General features: G+C 36.2%; 1 protein-coding gene across 2 annotated transcripts in view; it reads left to right on the top strand.

Moving 5' to 3' along the window:
* Positions 1 to 2942: 2942 nt before the first annotated feature.
* The window catches only part of GLIPR1L2 (GLIPR1 like 2), a 49749-nt gene continuing 31518 nt past the window's right edge, over positions 2943 to 21173 (top strand). Inside the window, exons 1-3 of one of the 2 annotated variants that reach the window (XM_069584028.1) lie at positions 2943 to 3215; positions 17276 to 17521; positions 19555 to 19658. In XM_069584028.1, coding sequence (XP_069440129.1) covers positions 17382 to 17521; positions 19555 to 19658 — 244 coding nt within the window. In that variant the 5' untranslated portion in view covers positions 2943 to 3215; positions 17276 to 17381. The remainder of the gene's footprint in view (positions 3216 to 17275; positions 17522 to 19554; positions 19659 to 21173) is intronic. The other variant, XM_069584027.1, reaches the window with a different exon arrangement.

A 21173-nucleotide genomic window follows, 5' to 3' on the forward strand; every position in this document is an offset into this window, starting at 1 on the left:
AAATTGAGTTGCAATATGAGCAACAATCCCACTCTTCGGCATATATCCAAACAAAACTTTAATTTGCAGACACATGCACCCCTGTGTTCACAGCGGCACTATCTGTAATAGCCACGACATGGATTCAATCTAACTGTCCATCAATAGATGAATGGATAAGGAAAATGTGGTATATATATATATATATATACATATATATATGTGTGTGTGTGTGTGTGCGTGTGTGTATGTGTGTGTGTTTGTGTGTGTGTATGCAATATATATATGAATGGAATATTACTCAACCATTAAAAAAATGAAATAATGCCATTTACAGCAACATGAATGGACCTAGAGATTACCAAACTATAAGTGAAGTACTTCAGAGAGACAAATATCAGATGATATCACTTATATGTGGAATCTAAAATACTACAGAAACAAAAATATCTACAAAACAAAACTCAAACTCCCTGATACAATAACAGATTTGTGGTTGCCAAGGGTGAGGGAGGTGTAGGAGCCAAGGACTGGGAGTCTGGGATTAGCAGAGGCAACCATATACAGGATGGATAAACAAGTTCCTACTGCATTGCGCAGGGAACTGTATTCAACATCCTGTGATAAACCATAATGGAATAGAATATGAAAAAGAATATTTATGACTGAATCACTTTGCTGTATAGCAGAAATTAAACACATTACAAATCAACTATACTTCAATAAAATTTTTAAACATAATAATATGTGTTTCTTAAGGTTTTTATGATTTAAATGAGTTGATACTTTCTGAGCATGTAAAACTGCACCTGATCATTCTGTGAACAACACTGTGACATAATTGCCATGAATTTTACACTCAAAATCATTAAAATGCTAACTTTTATGTTATGTATTTTCTACCCCAATAGAAAACAAATGAAACAGCTTTGAAATAATTTTTAAAATAAATTTTAAAATAGTATTTATTCCTCTGTATTACAGTTATTTGATGATTTGTCTCTATCACCTGTAACTAAGTTTGACCAAACTCCAGGAGACAGTGACGGACAGGGAAGCCTGGTGTGCTGCAGTCCATGGGGTTACAAAGAGTCAGACACAGCTTGACAACTGAACAACAACTTTTAACTAAAAACTTCATGTGGATAGACTACAAATCTTGTTTGTTGAGAATTTATAGCTCTAATACCTAGCGTAGGTCTGACACACAGACGTCCTAAAGAAATGCTTATTAAATCAGTGAGTAAGATGTCCAGCAATGCAATGAGCTACCTAAGAGATAGTGACTTCCCTATCAATGATGTGTCAAAAGTATGTCTAATACATTGGGACTAAAGTCTAAAACTTCTTCCTAATCTAAGACTGCATTATTCTATATATCTTGTGCGTTAATATAGCAATTTTCATAGTCTGACAACAGCACCAATATAATGAAGGAATTCCATCTTTCAACACTTGCTGCCTTCACCCCCACAATATACTCTGGTCATACTAAAACACTTTTAGCCTTTTTGATCTCCTGGGATATTGTATATTTTTCCCTTTGTTTAGAAAGCACTCTTTATCTTGTGTGCTTCACTTTCTTGATGTCACATTCCCTACACAGGCTTACCTGGTCCTCCAAAAGGGGGTTTGCTGTCCCACACATAATGCCATAGCACTTTGGCTTTGTGTTTATCCCATGGCATAAAAGGCCCCCGTTTGCTAGTTCTCCAGACTGTAAGCTACTTGGAAGCAGGATTTGTGTCTTGTTCGTTGGCCTTTCTCACCCACCTAACACACTACCTGGTAATATATATTTAATGAAAAAAGGCATGAATGAAACCATCTCGCAAGCTCTACTGCCTTCTATTGCGTACACTATTTTTTTTTTTTTAATCGCTGTGCTAGTTCTTGGTGGTCGTGCTTGGACTTTCTCTTGTTGTGGAGCACAGGTTTCAGGTGCCTGGTGGCATGTGGGATTTTAGTTCCCTGGCTAGGGATTGAACCTGTACCCCCTGCATTGGAAGGCGGATTCTTAACCACTGGACCATCAGGGAAGTCATACAATAGATGATTTATTCAAGCACATGCATTTTTAGATTTTTTTTTTTTTGTCAAGCAGTTGCAATGCTTTCTTTGTAGTAAAATTCTGTCCTTAGGTCAACGACTTTGAATATCTTCTTAACACTATCCAGGACAATGTATGATATGTAAATATGTACCCTAAAACAATTTTTTTAAGGGCTACAACTTACATTCTTCAAAGCAACTTTTCTTGAAGAAATATATGAAGCTAAAAAAAAAATTGCTGGGACACTAGCCATTTTTGTCTGAAACAAATGAAAACAAAACAAACAAACAAAAAGTGTTACCTACTGTTATCATGGACAATTTATCAGAGATGATGTTGATATTTCAGACTGTCTATACATGCTGGCGAAAGAAAAAAATGAAAATATTTTAACTTTATGAGAATTCAATGATCCCTAATCTACCTGCTGAGCTTTCCACTCTTCTCATTTATCCTGCAGTTTCCCACAAAGGATCATTAAAACATTGTGAAAATCTCAATGAGGCAGCTGGTCTAGAAGAGGATATTCTTTTGTCCACGATGAAAACAAAAGGAGCATCTTGCACTGAAATCCCACATAACTAGCAAGGATTTCTTTTTTTCGACTGAATTTTCATCAGTATCACAGAAGAATTCGAAAATTCCTCGGGTTACTTACTCAGCAATTGACATTCACTCTGCAGTCGACTCATTAATAAAGGATGCCACATCATCTGCTGTCAAAAACCGACTCTGGATATTTGCCAACATTACTGAAGTGAAAAACCTGCACTCACTTAACTCAGCCATCTGTCTCGGTTTGCTCTGCCGATGATTTTCCCTGTCTTGCCCCTTGCTGACCCTTTTCCCTCGCCTCCCGGAGAGGCGGGGCCCGGCTCCCTGCACCGCCCCTCTCCGTTGACTGGTGGGCGAGCCTGCGCGTGCGCACTGGCCTGTCCGCGGCAGGTGGAGTATGGAGGCCCTGCCCTCCTCCGTGGAGTGGTACGCCCGATGGTTTCCTTTGACGCAGGCGGGCGTTTGGAAGGTGTGGCTATGTGAGTTCTGGCTGCTACTGCTGGGTTCCGGTTTGAAAGCGCATCTTTTGCCGGACGAGGAGGACGTAACGTTTATCAATGAGTACGTGAACCTCCACAATGAGCTCCGGGGCAACGTCTTGCCCCGAGGGGCTAACTTGCGCTTCATGGTGAGGCCCTAAGGCGGTTGCCTAAACCTCCGACAACCCCTGTCAGGACGCGCCCCCTCAGCCGCAGAGTTTGGGCCACTGCTCTGCTGAAGGTGGTGGGGAACCGCGCTTAAGAGTTTGGATTTAAAAATACACGTCAAGTTTACACGTTCAAGAAATGAAAACCACTCTCACTCTAGCGCATACTTGGCACTTGTTGGTTTGCACAGGGCTGGGACTAGGGTGAGTAGAGCTCCTCGCCTGGGGTGCAGGATTTAAGGGAGCTTTCCATTTGAGAAAAGGATCGTTCAGTGCAGTATTGTTTTTTAATTTAAAGTCAATGCAAAGGTACTCTTGATAAAAATCGTATCGATTTAAACAAAGCCGGGATCTTTAACCTTGAACGGAGGGAGGCACGTGTGCAAGGGTGAGGACATTTAATTTTTACTCAAAATTTTGAAGTTTTATTATGGATGTTTTCACACTAATTTTGCCTTTTCGAAATATTTTTTATCATGGCTATTGAGTTTTTTGGTATCCAGCCTAAATTTTGCTCTCCAGAGGGTGTTTCATTCACCTCTTCCTAGACCAGACCTGATTTTACATTCTTAAGTTCTTGCTTCTCTGTTGCATTTTCCCCCTATTTATTTATAATATCTCATTAGCTTTTCCTTTGGTGCTGTGGCATCTTCATGTCATTAAAAAGGAATGCACAATTAATTGAGTATAGGGCAATTAGGACCTTCCAATTTACATTGTAAATATTGCAAGGACTGTCTTCCTAGATGTAAGTCTTCTCTTCCTTCTGGATCAGTTCTGTAGGGAAAATTCCAGGCATGTGAAAAAGAATTATTTTTTTCTATGTGTACAATACATACCAAGTACTCTACTGAAGGACAGTGCCGAAGAGTAGAGCAAATTAATTAATTAATTAATCTAAGCAAAGATTAGAAGTGTAGAATTATTCTGTTTTCACCACATCTGACTGACTGGGCAATTTCAACCCCTTGATAAACTAATCAGTTATAAAAAGGGAACTTTCCCTTAATGTTAATTTTAAAGCCTTATTTTGATTGGACATATTTTTTTCTTTCTTGTTCATTTTCTGTACCTTTTCCATTAAGTTTCTTCTTCTCTTTGTTTATTTTCTTATAGAAATACACTAGCATTGTATCTCCTGAAGGTCAAGTTTTTATCTTTTGAATTTAGTTAGAATATTTTAGAGTGATATATATGTATTTTTCACCCTTTCACATTTTGTGATTAATTTTATTTCAAGTTTGAAGATTGGCCTTCCTCCTGATAATGAATAACCACAAAATATTTTAATACAACATTTAATAGGTTTTGTATTCTTAATCTCTAAAAATTTTATGTCAGACATAAAGCATAGAGACTAATTTGTGTCCCTACAGTATATATCTTCATATGTGAACATTTTTGAAGGAATAGTGTTTTGGGTACAGTTTAAAGCCCCAGTCTAAATTTTATCCTGTTCTTTCTAAAAGTTGATGTCTATTTTTCCCATGGATTTTACTAGGATATAAATAATAACCAGTAAATAATATAGTCTATCATAATAGTATGTTCTACTTAGAACTTTGCCTTGACATGTTTGGAAATCATACATTTTATTTTCATTGGTTATGCTCAACATTTTAGTGTATATACTTTATAAAGTCCAAAATTAAGCAACATCTATGACTTCCTTCCAAATATTAAAAAGATATTTGGTCTACTGCCCGTGTCCATGCTGTTGCTGTAACCTAGTAGTTTTTCTCTAGCTTGTATTTAAACTCAAAAATTTTATTGGTTTCTTTAATTATAAAATATACGTAATACAAAATACATGGTTTTAACCATTTTAAAATGTACATTTCTATATACATTTACAGTGTTGTGCAATCACTACCACTATTCATCTCCAGAACATTTTCATCCTCCCCAGCTGAAACTGTACCAATTAAACACTAACTTCCCATCCCTTTCTTGCTACTGGCAACTACCATTTTGCTTTTCTGTCTTGAAACCTTGACTACTCCAGGTATGTCATCTAAGAATCTGAAGTGTTTCTCTTTGAGATTGTCTTATTTCACTTAGCATGTTTTCAGGGTTCATGCTGTAGCATGTGTCAGAATTTTCATCCTTTTAAAGGCTGAATAATATTTCACATTATGGATATATGATATTTCATTTATCCATTCATCTGTCGATGAACACTTGAATTTCTTCCACCTTTTGGCTATTGTGGATAATGCTACTGTGAACATAGGTATGTGAATAAATATCTCTTCAATACCCTGCTTTCACTTCTATTGATTATATACCCAGAAATGGAATTGTCAAAACAGGTAGAAATTCTGTTTAATTTTGAAGAACTTATATTCTCTTTCTCATAGTGGCTACACATTTCCCATTCCTACTAGCAATACACAGGGTTTCAATTTCTCCAAATTTTTGCCGACACTTGTTTTCTGAGTTTTTTTGGTTCATAAGGGTTGTGAAGTCGTGTCATTATGCTTTTGATTTGCATTTCCCTAATGATGTTAGGTTGAACATCCTTATTCTTTACATATGTAGAGTTCTTTATATATTATATACATATATAGCAGTTCAGTTCAGTTCAGTCCCTCAGTTGTGTCCAACTCTTTGTGACCCCATGAATTGCAGCACGCTGGGCCTCCTTGTCCATCACCAACTCCTGGAGTTCACTCAAACTCACGCCCATCGAGTCAGTGATGCCATCAGCCATCTCATCCTCTGTTGTCCCCTTCTCCTCCTCCCCTGAATCCCTCCCAGCATCAGAGTCTTTTCCAATGAGTCATCTCTCTGCATGAGGTGGTCAAAGTACTGGAGTTTCAGCTTTAGCATCATTCCTTCAAAAGAAATCCCAGGGCTGATCTCCTTCAGAATGGACTGGTTGGATCTCCTTGCAGTCCAAGGAACTCTCAAGAGTCTTCTCCAACACCACAGTTCAAAAGCATCAATTCTTTGGTGCTCAGCTTTCTTCATAGTCCAACTCTCACATCCATACATGACCACAGGAAAAACCATAGCCTTGACTAGATAGACCTTTGCTGGCAAAGGAATGTCTCTGCTTTTCAATATGCTCTCTAGGTTGGTCATAACTTTCCTTCCAAGGAGTAAGGGTCTTTGAATTTCATGGCTGCGGTCACCATCTGCAGTCATTTTGGACCCCCCCCCCAAAAAAAGTCTGACACTGTTTCTACTGTTTCCCCATCTATTTCCCATGAAGTGGTGGGACCAGATGCCGTGATCTTCATTTTCTGAATGTTGAGCTTTAAGCCAACATTTTCACTCTCCTCTTTCACTTTCATCAAGAGGCTTTTTAGTTCCTCGTCACTTTCTGCCATAAGGGTGGTGTCATCTGCATATCTGAGGTTATTGATATTTCTCCCGGCAATCTTGATTCCAGCTTGTGCTTCTTCCAGCCCAGTGTTTCTCATGATGTACTCTGCATATAAGTTAAATAAGTAGGGTGACAATATACAGCCGTGACGTACTCCTTTTCCTATTTGGAACCAGTCTGTTGTTCCATGTCCAGTTCTAACTGTTGCTTCCTCACCTGCATATAGGTTTCTCAAGAGGCAGGTCAGGTTGTCTAGTATGCCGATCTCTTTCAGAATTTTCCACAGTTTATTGTGATCCACACAGTCAAAGGCTTTGCCGTAGTCAATAAAGAGAAATAGATGTTTTTCTGGAACTCTCTTGCTTTTTCCATGATCCAGTAGATGTTGGCAATTTGATCTCTGGTTCCTCTGCCTTTTCTAAAACCAGGTTGAACATCTGCAAGTTCACGGTTCACATACTGCTGAAGCCTGGCTTGGAGAATTTTGAGCATGACTTTACTAGCGTGTGAGATGAGTGCAACTGTGCGGTAGTTTGAGCATTCTATGGCATTGCATTTCTTTGGGATTGGAATGAAAACTGACCTTTTCCAGTCCTGTGGCCACTGCTGAGTTTTCCAAATTTGCTGGCATATTGAGTGCAGCAGTTTCATAGCATCATCTTTCAGGATTTGAAATAGCTCTACTGAAATTCCATCACCTCCACTAGCTTTGTTCATAGTGATGCTTTCTAAGGCCCACTTGACTTCACATTCCAGGATGTCTGGCTCAGGGTGAGTGATCACACCATCGTGAATATCTTGGTCATGAAGATCTCTTTTGTACAGTTCTGTGTATTCTTTCCACCTCTTCTTAATATCTTCTGCTTCTGTTAGGTCCATACCATTTCTGTCCTTTATCGAGCCCACCTTTGCATGAAATGTTCCCTTGGTATATATACATATGTATATATCCATATATATATATATATAGAAAGAATTTTTTATATATTCTAGACAAAATATCTTTTAAAATACATGAATTTCAACTGTTTTCTCCCTTCCTGTAGGTTGTCTTTTCATTCTGTTAATCGTATCTTTTGATACACAAAAGTTTTTAATTGTAATGAAGACTAATTTATTTATTTTTTATCATGTTACCTATACTTTTGATGACATATCTAAGAAATTATTGCCAAATCCAATGTCATGAAACTTTCCCCCTTTGTTTCTTCTAAGAATTTTATTGCTTTAGCCAACAGGTACATAAAAAGTTCTTCAACATGACTATTTATCCAGGAAATGCAAATTAAAACTACAACAAAATATCACGTTGTATCTGTTAGAATGTCTGTCATCAAAAAAGACAGGAGATAGAGAGACAAACAACACAATTACTGAAATTAAAAATACTTTAAAAGAAATCAACAGCAGAATATCTGAAGCAGAAGAACAGATCAAATAAAGTAAAAAAAATAAAAACTGAGGATAGTCTCAGAGACCTCTGGGACAATATCAAAGTCACCAACATTTGAATTATAGGGGTCCCAGGAGAAGAAGAGAAAAAGAAAGGGTATGGGAAAATTTTCAACTCTAATCTCTTCAAAAATTTTCTCAAGAAAAAAGAGAAAGTGTATGAGAAAAGTTTTGAAGAGATAGAGTTGAAAATTTTCCCAACATGGAAAGGGAAATAGTCCATCAAGTCCAAGAGGCACATACAGTCCCATACAAGATAAAACCAAGGAGAAACATGCCAAGACACATACTAATCAAACTAACAAAGACTAAACACAAAGAATAGTAAAAGCAGCAAGGGAGAAGCAACAAGTAACATACAAGGGAAACCCCATACGCTTAACAGTTGATCTTTCAGCAGAAACTCTGCAGGCCAGAAGGGAGTGGCAGGATATATTTAAAGTGCTGAAAGGGAAAAATCTACAACCAAGATTACTATACCCAGCAAGGATCTCATTCAAAATTGATGGAGAAAGCAAAAGCTTTTCAGACAAACAAAAGTTAAGAGAATTCAGTACCACCAAACCAGCTTTACAACAAATGTTAAAGGGACTTATATAGTCAAGAAATACAAGAGAAGAAAAAAGATCTACAAAATCAACCCCAAACAATTAAGAAAATGGCAATAGGAACATATATATCAATAATTACTTTAAATGTAAACAAATTAATGCTCCAACCAAAAGACACAGACTGGCTGAATGGATGCAAAAACAAGAGCCATATATATGCTGTCTACAAGAAACGCCCCTCAGACCTCAAGACACATATAGACTGAAAGGTAGAGGATGGAAAAATATATTCCATGCAAATGGGAAGCAAAAGAAAGCTGTAGTAGCAATCCTCATATCAGACAAAATAGACCTTAAAAGAAGTTTACAAGAAATAAGGAAGGACACTACATAATGATCAAGGGATCAATCCAAGAGGAAGACATAACAATTATAAATACGTAGGTACCCAACATTGGAGCACCTCAATATGTAAGACAAACACTAGCAGACAAAAGGAGAAATTGATAGTAACACAATAATAGTAGGAGACTTTAACATCCCACTTACACCAGTGGACAGATCATCAAAACAGAAAATTAAAAGGGAAACACACATCTTAAATGATACATTAAATGAGATGGATCTCATTGCTACCTTCAGGACATTCCATCCAAATGCAGAAGAATACACCTTCTTCTCAAGTGAACATGGAACAGTCTCTAGGGTAGACAACATCGTGGGTCATAAATCAAACCTCAGTAAATTTAAGAAAATTGAAATTGTATCAAGCATCTTCTCTGACCACAATGCTATGAGACTGGATGTCAATTACAAGAAAAAAACCGTAAGAAATAGAAACACATGGAGATTAAACAACACATTTATAAATAACCAACAGGTTACTGAACAAATCAAAAGGGAAATCAAAAAATGTCTAGAAACAAATGACAATGAAAACATGACAACTAAAAACCTATGGGATGCAGCAAAAGTAGTTCAAAGAGGGAAGTTTATAGCAATACAATGCTACCTCAAGAAACAAGAAAAACATTGAATAGACAACCTAACTTTACACCTAAAACAACTGGAAAAAGAAGAACAAAAAAATTAGTAGAAGGAAACATATAAAGTCTGAGCAGAAATAAATAAAAAAGAAATGCAAGAAACAATAGTAAAGATTAATAAAACTAAAAGTGGGGTTTTTTTTGAGAAGATGTACAAAATTGACAAGCCTTTAGCCAGATGCATCAAGAAAAGAGAGAAGAATCAAATCAACAAAATTAGAAATAAAAAAGGAGAGGTTACAACAGACAATGCAGAAATACAAAGGATTATAAGAGATTATTATCAACAACTATATGGCAATAAAATGGATAACCTGGAAGAAATCACAGATTCGTAGAAAATTTCAATCTTCCAAGACTAAACCAGGAAGAAATAGAAATTATGAACAACCTAATTACAGGAGCTGAAATTGAAGCTGTGATTTAAAAAAATCTCCCAAAAACCAAAAGCCCTGGACAAGATGCCTTCATAGCAGACTTCTATCAAACATTTAGAGAAGGGCTAATGCCTAGCCTTCTAAACTCTTTCAAAAAATTGCAGAGGAAGGAACACTTCCAAACTCATTCTACAAAGCCACCATCACCCTAATACCCAAACCAGACAAAGACAACACAAAAAGGAAAACTACAAGCCAATATCACTGATGAACATAGATGCAAAAACCCTCAACAAAATTTTAGCAAACAGAATTCAGCAATGCATCAAAAAGCTCATACACCATGATCAGGTTGGGTTTATTCCAGGAATGCAGGTATTCTTCAATATATACAAATCAATCAATATGATACACCATATTAACAAATTGAAAGATAAAAACCATATGATCATCTCAATAGATGCCAAAAAAAGCCTTTGATGAAATTCAGCACCCATTTGTGTTTAAAACTCTTCAAAAACTGGCCATAGAAGGAATCTACCTAAAGAAGTAAAGGGCATATATGATCAGTCTACAGCAAACATTATTCTCAATGGTGAAAAACTGAAAGCATTCCCCCTAAGATCAGGAACAAGACAAGAGTGTCCACTTTCATCACTATTATTCAACATAGTTGTGGAAGGCCTAGCTACATCAATCAGAGAAGAAAAAGAAATGAAAGGAATCCAGATTGGAAAAGAAGTAAAGCTGTCACTATTTGCATATGACATGATACTGTACATAGAAAACACTAAAGATAGTATCAGAAAATTACTAGAGCTGATGAGTGAATTTAGCAAAGTTACAGGATACAAAATTAATACACAGAAATCACTTGCATTTCTATATAATAACAATGAAAAATCAGAAAGAGAAATTAAGGAATCAATCCCATTCACCATTACAACAAAAAGAATTAAATATCTAGGAATCAAGTTACCTAAGGAGATAAAAGAACTGTACACAGAAAATTACAAGACGCTAATGAAAGAAATCAAAGATGACATAAACAGAGGGGGAGATATTCCATGTTCCTGGGTAGGAAGAATCAATATTGTGAAAATGGCTATACTACTAAATGCAACCTACAGATTCAATGTGATCCCTATCAAATTATCAGTGGCATTTTTCACAGAACTAGAACAAAAAATTCACAATTCATACGGAAACAGAAAAGCCCCCAAATAGCCAAAGCAGTCTTGTGAAAGTAGAATGGAACTGGAGGAATCAATCTTCCTGACTTCAGATTATACTACAAAGCTACAGTCATCAAGACAGTATGGTACTGGCAGAAAAACAGAAATATAAACCAATGGAACAAGATAGAAAGCCCAGAAATAAACCCTTTCATCTTATTTTTGACAAAGTACCTTATTTTTGACAAAGGAGGCAAGAACATACAATGGGGCAAAGACAGCCTCTTCAATAAATGATGCTGGGAAAACTGGTCAGCTACATGTAAAAGAATGAAATTAGAATACTTCCTAACACCATACACAAAAATAACCTCAAGATGGATGAAACATATAAATGTAAGACCAGAAAATATAAAACTCTTAGAGGAAAACATAGGCAGAACACTCGATGACATAAATCAAAGCAAGATTCTCTATGACCCACCTCCTAGAGTAACGGAAATAAAAACGAAAGTAAATAAGTGGGACCTAATTAAACTTACAAGCTTTTGCACAGCAAAGAAAACTATACGCAAGGTGAAAAGACAACCCTCAGAATGGGAGAAAATAATAGCAAATGAAATAACTGACCAAGGATTAATTTCCAAAATATACCAGCAGCTCATACAACCCAATGCCAGAAAAACAACCCAATCAAAAGTGGGGAAAAGACCTAAACAGATATTTCTCCAAAGAAGATAAACAGATGGCTAACAAACACATGAAAAGATGTTCAATGTCTCTCATTATTAGAGAAATGCAAATCAAAACTACAATGAGATATCCCCTCACATCTGTCAGAACAACAATCATCAAAAAGTCTACAAAAAATAAATTCTGGAGAGGGTGTGGAGAAAAGGGAACTCTCTTGTGCTGTTGGTGGGAAAGTAACTTGACACAGCCACTATGGAAGATTGTATGGAGATTCCTTAAAAAACTAGGAATAAAACCACCATATGATCCAGCAATCCCACTTGTAGGCATATACCTTGAGGAAACCAAAGTTGAAAAAGACACAAGTATCCCACTGTTCACTGTAGCACTCTTTACAATAGCTAGAACATGGAAGCAACCTAGATGTCCATTGGCAGATGAATGGATAAAGAAGTGATGGTACATATACACACTGGAATATTACTCAGCCATAAAAGGGAACACAGAATCTAGAACCTATTATACAGAGTGAAGTGAGTCAGAAAGAGAAAGATAAATATCATATTCTAACACATGTATATGGAATTTAGAAAAATAGTCCTAAAGAATTTATTTACAGGGAAGCAATGGAGAAGCAGACACAGAGAATAAATTTATGGACGTGGGGAGAGGGGAGGAGAAGGTGAGATGTATTGAAAGAGTAACATGGAAACTTACATTACCATATGTAAGATAGATAGCCAATGGGAATTTGCTGTATGGCTCAGGAAACTCAAACAGGGGCTCTGTATCAACCTAGAGGGGTGGGATGGGGAGGGAGATGGGAAGGAGGTTCAAAACGGAGGGGACTATGTATACCTATGCCTGATTCATGTTCACATTTGACAGAAAACAAGAAAATTCTGTAAAGCAATCTCTTTCAATAAAATAAATAAAAGGACAGGAGAAAACAAATGTTCGTGAGAATGTGGAGAAAAGGGAACCTTTGTGCATTGTAAGTAGAAATGTATATTCATGCAACAATTTTGGAAAACAGATGAAGGTTCTTAAAAAAAAAGTTTTTTAAAGTTCTGTGTGATCCAGCAATATCACACTTAGGTAGCTGCATCCAAAGGAAATGACAACAGAATATCACAGAAATGTATGCACTCTTATGTTCATTGCAGCATTATTCACAATAGGGAAGATATGGCAACAACCTGGGTGTCCATCAATGAGTGAATGAACAAAGAAGTAGTAGTATGTATACATACAATGGAAATCTTATAGTTCAGCCATCAGAAAGAAGGAAATCCTGCCATTTACAGCAACTTGGAGGGAACTTGAAGGCATTGTCCTAAGTGAAATATGCGAGATAAAGACAGATATTACATTTTGTTGATGTTTAGTTGAACCGTGAACTTCCCGATGTTCAAGCTGGATTTAGAAAAGGCAGAGGAACCAGATATCAAATTACCAACATCTGCTGGATCATCAAAAAAGCAAGAGTCCCAGAAAAACATCTGTTTCTGATTTATTGACTATGCCACAGCCTTTGACTGCATGGATCACAATAATTTGTAGAAAATTCTTAAAGAGATGAGAATACCAGACCACCTGACCTGCCTCTTGAGAAATCTGTATGCAGGTCAGGAAGTAACAGTTAGAACTACACATGGAACAACAGATTGGTTCCACATAGGAAAAGGAGTACGTCAAGGCTGTATATTGTCACCCTGCTAATTTAACTTATATGCAGAGTTACATCATGAGAAGCGCTGGGCTGGATGAAGCACAAGCTGAAATCAAGATTGTCGGGAGAAATATCAATAACCTCAGATATGCAGATGACACCACCCTTATGGCAGAAAGTGCAGAAGAACTAAAGAGCCCCTTGATGAAAGTGAAAGAGGAGAGCGAAAAAGTTGGCTTAAAGCTCAACATTCAGAAAACAAAGATCATGGCATCTGGTCCCATCACCTCATGGCAAACAGTGGAAACAGTGGCTGACTTTATTTTGGGGTGCTCCAAAATCACTACAGATGGTGACTGCAGCCATGAAATAAAAAGATGCTTACTCCTTGGAAGAATAGTTGTAAAGCAGAGACATTACTTTGCCAACAAATGTCCGTCGAGTCAAGGCTATGGTTTTTCCAGTCCATGGGGGTCACAAAATGAGTCAGATACGTATAAGTCAGATATGTATAGATGTGTGAGTTGGACTATAAAGAAAGCTGAGCACTGAAGAATTGATGCTTTTGAACCATGGTGTTGAAGACTCTGGAGAGTCCCTTGGACTGCAAGGAGATCCAACCTGTCCATCCTAAAGGAAATCAGTCCTGAATATTCATTGGAAGGACTGATGTTGAAGCTGAAACTCCAATACTTTGGCCCCCTGATATGAAGAGCTGACTCATTTGAAAAGACCCTGATGCTGGGAAAGATTGAAGGCAGGAGGAGAAAGGAACAACAGAGGATGAGATGCTTGGATGGCATCACCAACTCAATGGACATGAGTTCGAATAAACTCTGGGAGTTGGTGATGGACAGGGAGGCCTGGCTTGCTGCAGTCCACAGGGTCACAAAGAGTCGGACATGACTTAGCAACTGAACTGAACTGACTGAGTTGCTCAGTTGTATCTGACTCATTTTGTGACCCCCATGGACTGTAGCCTGCCAGGCTCCACTGTCCATAGGATTTCCCAGCAAGAATACTAGAGTGGGTTGCCATGTCCTTTTCCAGGATATCTTCCTGACCCAGGGATTGAGCTTGCATCTCCTGCATTGGCAGGCAGATTCTTTACCACTGAGCCACCAGGGAAGCCCCCAGTATTGCATAGTATCATTTATATGTGGAATCTGAAAAAAAAAAAAAAAAGTCAAATCATAGAACCATGGCAGTAAATATTCCAGTGGCAGCAATTCCACTCCTAGGTATTTTTCCAAAGGGTGAAAAAAGGAAACACTAATTCAAAAAGGTATCTATACTCCTATGTTCACTGGAGCATTATTTCACAATAGCCAAGAAATGGAAGCAACCTAAGTGGCCATGGATAGATGAATGGATAGAGAAGATGTGGTATATACAATGAAATATTAGTCAGCCATAAAAAAAGAATGAATCCTTGCTATTTGCGACAGCATGGATGGACCTAGAAGGTATTACGCTAAAGTGAAATAAGTCAAACAGAAAAAGACAAATACCATACAATTTCACTTATATGTGGAGTCTTGAAAACGAAACAAACAAACCATCAAACAGAAACAAAACCACAGGTAAAAAGAAAAATGGGTGATTGATTGCCAGAGGGGAGGGCAAGGAATGAGTGAAATAGGTGAGGAAAATTAACAAACTTACAGTGACAAAACATATGAGTAAGGGAAATTAAGTGTACAACATGGAAAATATAGTCAATAGTAATGTAATATCTTTGTACAGAGACAATGTACCTAGACTTGTTGAGCTGATCATTTTGTAATGTATGAAAATGTCAAACCACTATGTTGTTCACCAGTAACTGATATATGTTGTATGTCAATTATACTTCAAAAATATGTTTATATGTATACCAAACTGATGGAAAAAGAGATCAGATTTGTGGTTATCGAGGGTAGGGGAGGGATTGGATGAAAGTGGTAAAAAAAGTAAAAACTTCCAGTTATCAATAAATCCTAGGAATGTAATGTCCTAATGATTACTATAATTACTACTGCTGATGTTATTTGAAAGTGTTAAAAGAACAAATCCTGAGTCCTCATCACAAGGGAAAAATATTTTTTCTCTTTATTTTATATCTGTATGAGGTAATGGATGTTCATTAAACTTTTTGTGGTAATCATTTCATGATGTATTATGTGATTCTTTGTGACCCCATGGACTATACAGTCCATAGAATTCTCCAGGCCAGAATCCTGGTGTGGGTAGCCATTCCCTTGTTCAGGGTATTGTCCCAACGCAGGGATCCAACCCAGGTCTCCCACACTGCAGACAGATTCTTTACCAGCTGAACCACCAGGGAAGCCCATATATTATGCTATACACCTTAAGTTTATACAGGACTCTGTGGCAATTATATCTCAATATGAATGGAAGGAAAAAACCCACTTAGAATAGTGATTAGTGCACTATAAGCATATGATGTGTTGTGTAACCAATATACAAAATTAGGTAGTAGAAAGATGGTCCATGGAGCTTTGTTTGTAAATGGGAAAGAATCAGAAGGACCATCAATAGTGGAATGATAACCTTTATTACATGCTCCTAGCCACACTATGTAATACTATGAAGAGTTTTAAAAAGTTAGGTAGATCTATTTGTGCTAATAAGAAATAATCTCTCTGAGTGAAAACTGCATATGGCAGGCCAGTAATATTGTGTGTGGTATGATTAAAACCGTGCAAGGACAAAAATCATAAAATATTCATCTAAAATACCCTAACATATCTTATTTTGGATAGTTTGTACGTGGAGATGGAGAAATGTGTACATAAGCCATATTTTTAACAATGATAACCTTTGGGAAAGAAAATAGTGTGGGAAGGGAGGGGATATGCTAAAAGCCTGATTTATTTTCTATAATATATTTTCTGTTTAAACTATGAAACCAACCAAGAAAACTCTAAGGAAAGCTTAGTAATGTTTTCAGAAATGTTTAATTTCAAATATACTGTAACGTACATTTTTAGCATGTTGGTTTTGGAACTATTGACTTTTCTATTTGTGTTTTTGTTGTTGTTGTTGTCCTTAACTAAACAATGAACATTATACTAAGCCTCTAAATATGACAGAAGTACACATTTTTGGATGCTTCCATAAATGGAAGATGGCAGCATCTTGTGACATTTTCTCACATTTCTGGAAACATCCATAAAGCTTTACATGTACCTCTTGTATAATGTTTACAAACTACCTCTACATGTTAAAATTATATATACATGTATATGTGTGTGTATATATATATATGTATGTATTACCCCAGGTTGTTCTAATAACAATAAGCAACTAGAGGACAAAATTTATGTTGACTTCATTTTATTCCTCAAAGTATAACAGTTTGCATATAATCCGTGCTCAATAAATAGTTCTTAAATATGTTAAATTATTGTATTATTATATATAAAAGTCATGAGGTTAAAAATCTGCATTTTCTGAATAGACTACAGGTAAGAATATTATAATCATTTGCATCATCTAACAATCTGACTTTCTAATTACAAAATATGCATAGGCTTTCATCTCAGGAAATAGTTGTTTCATTTATAATTATCTCAAAACACTTTTCCTCCTTAATAAACTCCACAAATCAGACTCATAGGCACAAAATAAGAATTGTTTTCCTTAAATCTAAATATGAGAATTCAAGGAAAATAATTTAGAGCACAAAAAAAGCCTTCATTATTATTATTTTGTTTTCTTTGCCTTTTGCATTTTTTTTCAGACTTGGGATGTAGCTTTGTCACGGACTGCTAGAGCATGGGGGAAAAAATGTGTGTTTGAGCGTAATATTCATTTAGAAGAACTATATATGGCCCATCCTAAATTTAATGGTATTGGTGAAAATATATGGGTCGGCCCTGAAAATGAATTTACTGCAAGTATTGCTATCAGAAGTTGGTTTCAACAGAGGAAAAAGTACAATTTTGAAAAGAACAGTTGCTCTGATAACTGTTCTAACTATCTACAGGTATCTAATTTTATATTATTAATTCAATAGACTCCTTAATTGCTTTACTACTAAGTTTTTATTGATTGCTTCAATCTTATAAATAAATTCAAATGATAAAATTACTTCCTCTAATAGAATCAAAATTCTGATCAGTCCTAGATCTTCTGAATGTTCATAATTTCTTCTGTTTGCTTGAACCATACAATGAAAGCATTCCTTTAAATATAGTAAATCTAATCTCTATACCCAAAGATGAAAGGTACCTTTCTAAAATAACGCATGCTGGAAAAGGAAGTAAACAATAAATAAAAATTAGTTCTAGTTTATGTATATGTTCTATGGTATATGTATGTATGAAATCATTTTAATTGCAAATACATAGTATTATTTTCCTGCCTCGTACCTAACGATTCACCCTTGTACTCCAAGAATACTGAACCACTTTTTATTTGTGCATATGTTTATTATTTTACATATTACATTTTTCATAATCATTAATGTCTGAATCTAATACTATGCAAAGGGCAGGGACCTTGTCTTCTCATCCATGTATTCTCGACACATAAACATGACATTATTTCAGTTCAGTTCAGTTGTTCAGTCGTGTCCGACTCTTTGCGACCCCATGAATCGCAGCATGCCAGGCCTCCCTGTCCATCATGAACTCCTGGAGTTAACTCAGACTCACGTTCATCGAGTCAGTGATGCCATCCAGCCATCTCATCCTGTGTCATCCCCTTCTCCTCCTGCCCCCAATCCCTCCCAGCATCAGAGTCTTTTCCAATGAGTCAACTCTTCGCATGAGGTGGCCAAAGTACTGGAGTTTGAGCTTTAGCATCATTCCTTCCAAAGAATTAGGTCTTCAATAAATATTTGTATCAAGAATCAAGAAACTATTGAATTAACTTCTAAGCTCATTTAAAAGATGATTATTTTTCAATCAGTCGATTCTGATGTAGAACTTACAATTTTGGAATTTTTTCATGTTGAACTAGTGTCTTTCTGTTCCATCAAATGAATTATGTTTCAAAAAAATCTTTGATCAGTTCTTTCTTCTAGAAAATGAGAGGCTGTCTATTATCTTACTCATGTCAAAGCTAAACTCCTTTATATACTTCAGTACTTTGAGTAAACTAACCAAGTCTCCTCCCTGACCTACTCCTCTGTATTTTTTCCTCCTTAAATCTAGTTTCCTAGACACTTTCATCTTCTGCATTTGACTTAACTTCAACTGCTGCAGACTTTCTGTTCTCTATTCTTTTAATGCATTGCTCTATTTCTTTTGGAGTCACACACTTTTAAAATCGCTAAGAGTTATAGAGAAAAGGAAAACAAATGGTTTCTTTCTGTCCCACAGAGGTTAACAAAACAATTTTTTTCTTTCTTCACTTAACAGTATCGGGACAATTAAAGACATTCAGGAATTATTTTCTGGAATATCTTTAATTATTCTCCTATTTTCATTCCAAGACCTGTCTTACAAGAAATTATTCTATAGGAACCAGCTCTTTTACTCATTTTTTTAAATGAAAAGCCCAGACTTTATTTTACTTTATAATAGAATTTCCTCAATAAAAGAAAAGAAAATTCTGCAACATTCAATTACTTTCTACTCTTGTATTTCTTTTCCTTCTCTTCTAAATCTTACTGTCCCCTCTTTTTCTTCTTTCTATTCACGACTTCCATTCTTCCAAGGCTTTTTCTCTTCTCGTTTCCCTCTTCCTCTCTGCCAATAACCTGGAACTCTCAGATTTAACAAAATGTTGAAAATTAATTCTTCCTTCCTTATTCTGGATCAGTTTTTCTCAGACTTTTTATCCTAAGAATACAGTATTGGTAGAACCTATTGAAATGTTTCTCTAATTACAGTTTTGTAAGTGCTTAACTAAATTCATGATAATTTTCTGCCTGCAGCCAAATGAAGAATAGTTCATATTCCTTGAATTGGCTTGGTTAAAGTTCTATGTGTACTGAGTATACTATTGATTATACTATGGCAGAGTAAATGTTCAGAACTAAATTTTATGTCTTCTCTGAAATTTTTATTTTAGCTTGTTTGGGACAGGTCTTACAAAGTCGGTTGTGCTGTTACTCCATGTTCAAGAATTGGACGTATTAAACATGCAGCACTTTTCATATGCAACTATGCACCAGGGTAAGTTCCTTTACATTTTTTAAAGACTATTAAAATAAATTGGGGATTTTTAAAGGATTCCAGCCTCCCTAGAAGTTTGGTTGCACCATATGACTGAGCTTTCAACATACTCTTCTAAATGTCTTTGTGAACTATAAAAGAATTAATTATGAGATAGCAATTAAAGAGTTTATATTGAAATATTTTTAATTCTGTAATAAAATGAGTCACAATTTAGTCATACTAATTTCACCTGTGGATAGCCAAATATTACTTCCAAAGGGAGTTTTAAGTTTGGTATTATTTCATAGTACCTAGGCTAATTAGGATTTAAATTATTTTTTAAAGTTGTTTGTTTACATATTTTTATAAAAAGAAAATTAGATATGTTGAAGTGTATGTTGTAAAAATTAATCTGCTACTGCTACTGCTACTGTTAAGTTGCTTCAGTCGTGTCCGACTCTGTGCGACCCCATAGATGGCAGCCCACCAAGCTCCCCCATCCCTGGGATTCTTCAGGCAAGGACACTGGAGTGGGTCACCATTTCCTTCTCCAATGCATGAAAGTGAAAAGTGAACGGGAAGTCGCTCAGTCATGTCCGACTCTTCGCGACCCCATGGACTACAGCCTACCAGGCTCCTCCGTCCATGGAATTTTCCAGGCAAGAGTACTGGAGTGGGATGCCATTGCCTTCTCCCAGAAATTACATCAGGAGCACCTAAGTTTTATAACATGAAGGACTCTTAATTGACTAACCTCCAGAGGTTGCATTATTAATTGGTGCTAGTCTCATAAATATAAGGAATCATAATAACTCAGAGGTGGAAAAGTACTTCAGAAGTCTTCTAGTCAAGCTATCCATATGAAACTTGAACTCTTAACACTTACCATGTAATTATTTACCTAGACCCAAAAACTTTCCAATGATGGAAAATAACTACCTTCCAAAATAGCCTCTATTTCTGGAGAACTTTATTGGAAAGCCTCAAGTTTTTCTACGGGTCAATAGGATCCTATAAATAATGTTGTTAAAATGAATAATTAAAGTGAGAAAATATCCTAATCAACATGCCAAGAAAAATTAACTACATGCTAGGATTGAGAAGGAGCTTCTTAATACATAAATAAAATGCTTCTGAGACTAAGCCAAAAAAAGAAAGGAAAACAGAGCAATGATTGCTAATTGATGATTGTATTCCCCTAGAAAGGAAAAGCAACAAAGGTGTGAATGTAGGTCGAATTAGATTCAGAAAGCCACTTCTTAAATGGAAGCTTTGCTGACTTTGAACATAGGCATGAAAAGCAAATTTTGAATGTAGAGTAATGGCAAAAGTTTTTAGGCTTCTTTCAGTCCTACAAAGTGGAAGCATTGGGATGTTATCAACTACATGGAATAGCTTTTAAAAGTTGATGTATCCACTAACAAGAACAATAAAGACCGACCATGCTTAGTTTGTAGTCTTGGAAGAGACTTACAAATGAACATATTAAACAAGTGATATTTAACTAAATAATGAAACATGCCATAGAAACAG

This window comes from Ovis canadensis, chromosome 3 (assembly GCF_042477335.2).
Source record: "Ovis canadensis isolate MfBH-ARS-UI-01 breed Bighorn chromosome 3, ARS-UI_OviCan_v2, whole genome shotgun sequence".
Taxonomy (NCBI): Eukaryota; Metazoa; Chordata; class Mammalia; order Artiodactyla; family Bovidae; genus Ovis; species Ovis canadensis.